Raw genomic sequence first — 4962 nt, forward strand, 5'->3', positions numbered from 1 at the left:
GTTCTTGATCAGTCAGCAGAAGAAAATAAAAGCTAAAGCCATTCTCGTAATAGCTAAAAGGGAAAAATAAATATGAAAACATCTTAAAATGTGACAACCAAGTGCTACTCCACGAAATCATTACTAACTTACATTAACACGTGAATCAATAAGATAAACTTCAACCAATCTTCTTCTTCAACTCTTGAGATGGTCACAAGTAACCTTAAATTATAATTTAAACTTATCGTGCATACTTTTTATCTAAACATTTTATAAGACTCAATGGCACGTAGGAGAAAAACATTCATAGATCTTAAAAAATCAATACAGACGAAAAACTACGTAATCTTGGTACTTACATAAATGATGGTAAATTATATCTTGCTAAGTTGTCTGTCCACCAAAAATTTACAGCTTGACCATTTTAACAATGCCACTCTAAACAACAATTCTCAAAACCCTTTTTATGTTTGAAAAAGAGAACACCCCTTCTTGCAAGCCCCTCGAAAGAACTGTTCTCCTTGATTCTAATAGTGATGGCTCTGAACTTCTCAATCTCACGATTGATGTGAAGAAGGTAAAACCACCACAGAATAGGATGAAGATGGTAACAGGGAGAGAGAGAGAAACCTTGTATTAGGATTTCTACAAAATCGAGGAATTGACCATAGGAATCCTAACTCTTTCACGTTCTTAAGAAGCTTGGACAGCCAGCCGCTGAAGATGATCAATGAACACTTGTAGACTCACATCATCAGTGAAAATCACATCTGACCCAGCTGTCATCTCGTGTGCATTATTGTATGTCGCAGATGGGTTCAACTTTGCCAACAGGAATCTTGCCTGCTCAAAACAGGTCCAAGTATTATAAACAAATATGAGAGGAAATCATTTTTAATTTAATTTAGCTATAATCAGGTATTACGACGTCATCACAAGGAAAACCAGTTCCTATCTTAAGGCAAATGGGGTTGGAGGGAGGAACAAAAGCAAGAATGCTTTTCATTCAAACACTTAGAACATGTAAGTGCACAGTACTCCAAGCAGACATCCAGAAATGTGCATCATTAAGCTAAAGTGAAGATTCAACAGTTAGCTCATAGCTATATTTACACAAAAAAACACAGAATATGCAAGTCCATCAAACTAAGATGAAAACAAAAAGGTGACCTGGGAGCCGTGCTGATCACAGACCACCAGTCTTGGCACCGGAAACCGGTCACGAATAATCAAGTCGGCATCATCACGTGGAGCTTGTAACAAATGCGCAAAAGCCTATACAGATGAGAAAAAAAGGTTAATTAGAAAGTAGAAAGTGGTTGATAAGAAAATAAGTCCTCTTATACACGAGAAAATATATATTACCACATCGACTCAAAATAAAAACTAAGCATCTTTGGTTTGAATTAAAATCTTATTTTAATCTAAGTCAAAATCAAACAATCAAGATTAACCACATCTTTTATGGGTCCCATAACTTTCCAACCATACATTTCAAAAGCTTCCATCACAATTTACTAAAAAATCTAATTTTCATCTTCACCAAACACCCTATGAATTTCAAGGAAAAAAATTAACATGTTACTTTCATAAAGCACAATCTACTCCAAAATAAAAATTGAATTACCAGGTTTTCAAGAATAAATTTGATGGTTTGGAAGATTAAAGATTTGAAGAAAATATATTTATATACTGCTGATTCAGCAGTGGCATAGAACACTTCCTCGTCTTAAATAACTAAATTAACAAATAAACATAGTACTTTGGAATGTAAATCCATAGTATCGAGCAAGTATAACAAGGAGCACCTGATGTTCTGGCTGATTCTGATAACCCATGTTTCTCCATTGAGCAATTGTCAAACCATGAAAAATAACTACACTGAAATATGAATCCAGCAATAGGATACGATCAGGTCCAATGGATGACACGTCCAGCAAAGCAGGTGCAGGTAGTGAATTGAATGAATATGATATTAATGACGGTTGAATCATGACTGCAGCATTGCTTATGATCTCCCTATTCAATAAAATGCGGAAATAGGCTGTCTCATCGGGGCTATTATTGAACACCTGTGTGTGTGTGTGTGTGTGTGTGTGAGAGAGAGAGAGAGAGAGAGGGAGGGAGGGAGCAAAGTTTGAATGTCATATACATAAAAGAATGAGGAAAGAAAATACAATTTCAAACAAATATAACCTGTACAAATTGTGATCTCCGCAGATTAAACATGAACTGAGGCAACAACGAAAAACAGGGATTTAACGTAAATGAGGATGGATCATCCTTTCGGTAGTCACCAAATTTGGAACATAGACGAATCAGATTCCGGTCTAACCACCTAGTGGCATCAAATCCTTCCTGACAACACAGAATCATTCATCAGACTACTGCCTACTCAAGTAATGAAATTCGGAGAATAATATATCAGTATATACACTTTCCTTAGGATACAAGTTATATATTCTACCAATCATATCCTACCAGTTAAGTTCAATGCAGCAAGACAGTGTGCCAAGTATCAGGATGACACCCACTAGAACTTCATCTTTTTTCCAACACTCATCACAGGTGAACATTATAAACTACAATCTCGATAATTTTTCCTATATCCCCCCCCCCCCAGCGGGGGCGGATATATAAACTAGTGAATAAAAAGATCACATAATTTCATTATATATACCCAGAGAGATACATTAGGTAAGGTAGCTGGTGTGAGAGAGAGTGAAGGACTTCCTGAGCAGTCCTATGCTTAATACTCAATCTGATAGACTGCATTTTGTTGTTGATGGTAGTTGCCCCCCAACCCCAACAACAAAAAAAAAAAAAAAAATTAATAATAAAAATAGAGGTACCCCTCAGTGAATTTGAGTGCAAGCCAACCATCTACCTTAAATACAAGTCACTATATACATCAGCCACCGAAATCTAAGAGTTGGGATAGACTTATACTGCAGTTTGCATTCGTTGTCGATAGTGATTTGGCCCTTTTTTTTTTTTTTTTTTTTTTTTTTTTTTTTAGAATATGAGAGAAACGAAAAAAGAATTAATCGATTTCAACTATAGATCTTTTTTCTCCTTTCTTTTGAATGCTTTCATGCATCTCTCTTATAAAGTCAGCACGAACATGACGATATTCTTCTATTCTCCTTAGGAAAAAGTTTTTCATCACCTATGAAATTACCCCCAGGATATTTCAATAAAGAAGATAACACCGTAGTTCTTCAAATATCGGAGAGGGATTGAAAGTTACATGTGTCAATTATTAACTGAAAAAAAAAAAAAAAAAAAAAAAAAAAAAAAAGGAACTCTACTCCTCCATTGGGGCAGTGCATGTTGCATACTATCTCAAACTATCGTACTGAAAAGAGAATCCTGTTAGGATGTTCCTTCTTCAAAATGCTCTCCAAGCAGCAGAATAGCCACTACAAACCTCGGAATACAACGAATCTTCCTCAAATCAGGAATCTTGAAGTCCATGAAATTATTATCAAGAAAAATAGAATAAGTAAAATCGAAACTCAAGAACTATCATAAACCCAACTATGAACCAAGATATATATATATTAAACAAAAATCTATTCCCTATCTATTTTAAAGCATTTTTGGAAGTGTCTAAAAGAGTTTAAATTATAAATAGATAGAAATGATTGGTGGATAAGTGAGTAGTACTCATTTAATCATGCATTCCTCTAAAATTACCAGCATATTAAGCATGTATCACATGGGCACCCTAATAAGCACTGATGGCTACAGTGCAATAATGATGTCATGGACATGGCAAAAATAGAGTTGAGAAGGAGAATTAAAGAAATAAATGGTTCGAAATCAGAATTTGACAAACAAGTTAATTTACAACCAGATGTGTAGTAAAAAGGAGTAATAGTTCTACTTTATACAGCATATTGCTATTCAACTAAACTTGTAAAACCAGATTTATGCCCCCAACATATTTCAAGTTTGAACTGTGTCTTCCCACCACAACCAACATTTTATTTGCTCGGTCCTACCCCTAAATTAACAGCACAACAACATCAACTCTAGTTTTACTGTTCCAAGACCTCATAGCAAAGTGACCTAAAAATTCCAGATACAAAAAGGACCGAACCCATAACTAAGTGATTTAGCAAGAAATAGAATGGGGAGAGAAATTTATACGGCCACAGGTCTATGCTGAAAAAGAGAGGATGAGTGCGAGTGAGAGTGAGTGTGCGTGTGCGTGTGTGCGTGCATGGAGTTATGCTTAAAACTGTCCAAGTAAGTAACAGAAGTACCTCCATCTCCATTTTATAAGAAGCTAATCTAGCCATGACTACAGCAGCAACCTCTTGATCAAACCCGCTCACCAAGTCCTGCAGACACAAAACTCTAATTTGGATTGACCCTTTGATAATGTTATTCTCATAAAATTTGGAGGACAAGCTTTATAAATTTGATGTGTTAAACCCCGAAATCTTCAGAATGTAACATGTACAAGCATATGGAATGCCGATCTTTTGTCAGACAAAGAAGAGCAGTCATCTTCAAAGCAATATTCAAAGTCATAATATATACTTATAGAGAATACTGAATAAGATTTAAAATTTGCTCAAGTCCAATATTATTCTTGGAAATCACATCAGAAAGAATAAATATAAACGGAACAATTGAAGATATCTCTCACGATCTTAGAATGTTCATACCTTTATCAAGCTGACTTATCTGTTTAACTAGTAGTCCGAAATACATTTCAGAACTTATTTTTCTACTATTATGGGAAAGACACTGAAGTAAATAAATTTATTAAAAGACCAGTGATTATTAATCAAATACACAGTCAAAACCTTAAAAAACAAATAAATAAATAAATAATTAATAATCATTTTCACTATTTATATGTTTCCTCTATCCTTTCCACCTGATTCACATGCATAACACGCTACAATAAAACCATCAGCTCAGGATACCATTTTCATTATAAAAATATCCAGACAAATTTACCAT

The 4962-nt window shown here is 34.7% G+C and overlaps 1 protein-coding gene across 1 annotated transcript; it reads right to left on the reverse strand.

Moving 5' to 3' along the window:
- Positions 1-265: 265 nt before the first annotated feature.
- Positions 266-4732, reverse strand: LOC111390839 (protein transport protein SEC23-like). Its single transcript, XM_023015955.1, has 5 exons — positions 4254-4732; positions 2179-2340; positions 1791-2054; positions 1153-1257; positions 266-825 (listed from the first exon to the last, which is right to left on the reverse strand). The coding sequence occupies exons 1-5, from the start codon at positions 4287-4289 to the stop codon at positions 676-678; spliced, it is 717 nt and encodes a 238-aa protein (XP_022871723.1). The 5' UTR covers positions 4290-4732; the 3' UTR covers positions 266-675.
- Between the last annotated feature and the right edge of the window lie 230 nt (positions 4733-4962).

Source organism: Olea europaea, unplaced genomic scaffold (genome assembly GCF_002742605.1).
Source record: "Olea europaea var. sylvestris unplaced genomic scaffold, O_europaea_v1 scaffold722, whole genome shotgun sequence".
Classification (NCBI taxonomy): Eukaryota; Viridiplantae; Streptophyta; class Magnoliopsida; order Lamiales; family Oleaceae; genus Olea; species Olea europaea.

Excerpts from the sequence above, each read along its gene's own strand:
- LOC111390839 (XM_023015955.1), bottom strand. The coding sequence starts at position 4,289 with ATGGCTAGATTAGCTTCTTATAAAATGGAGATGGAG. Across the intron at positions 2,055-2,178 it reads GGAGATCACAATTTGTACAG|GTGTTCAATAATAGCCCCGA; the intron begins GTTATATTTGTT and ends ACACACACACAG. Across the intron at positions 826-1,152 it reads GTGATCAGCACGGCTCCCAG|GCAAGATTCCTGTTGGCAAA; the intron begins GTCACCTTTTTG and ends TGTTTTGAGCAG.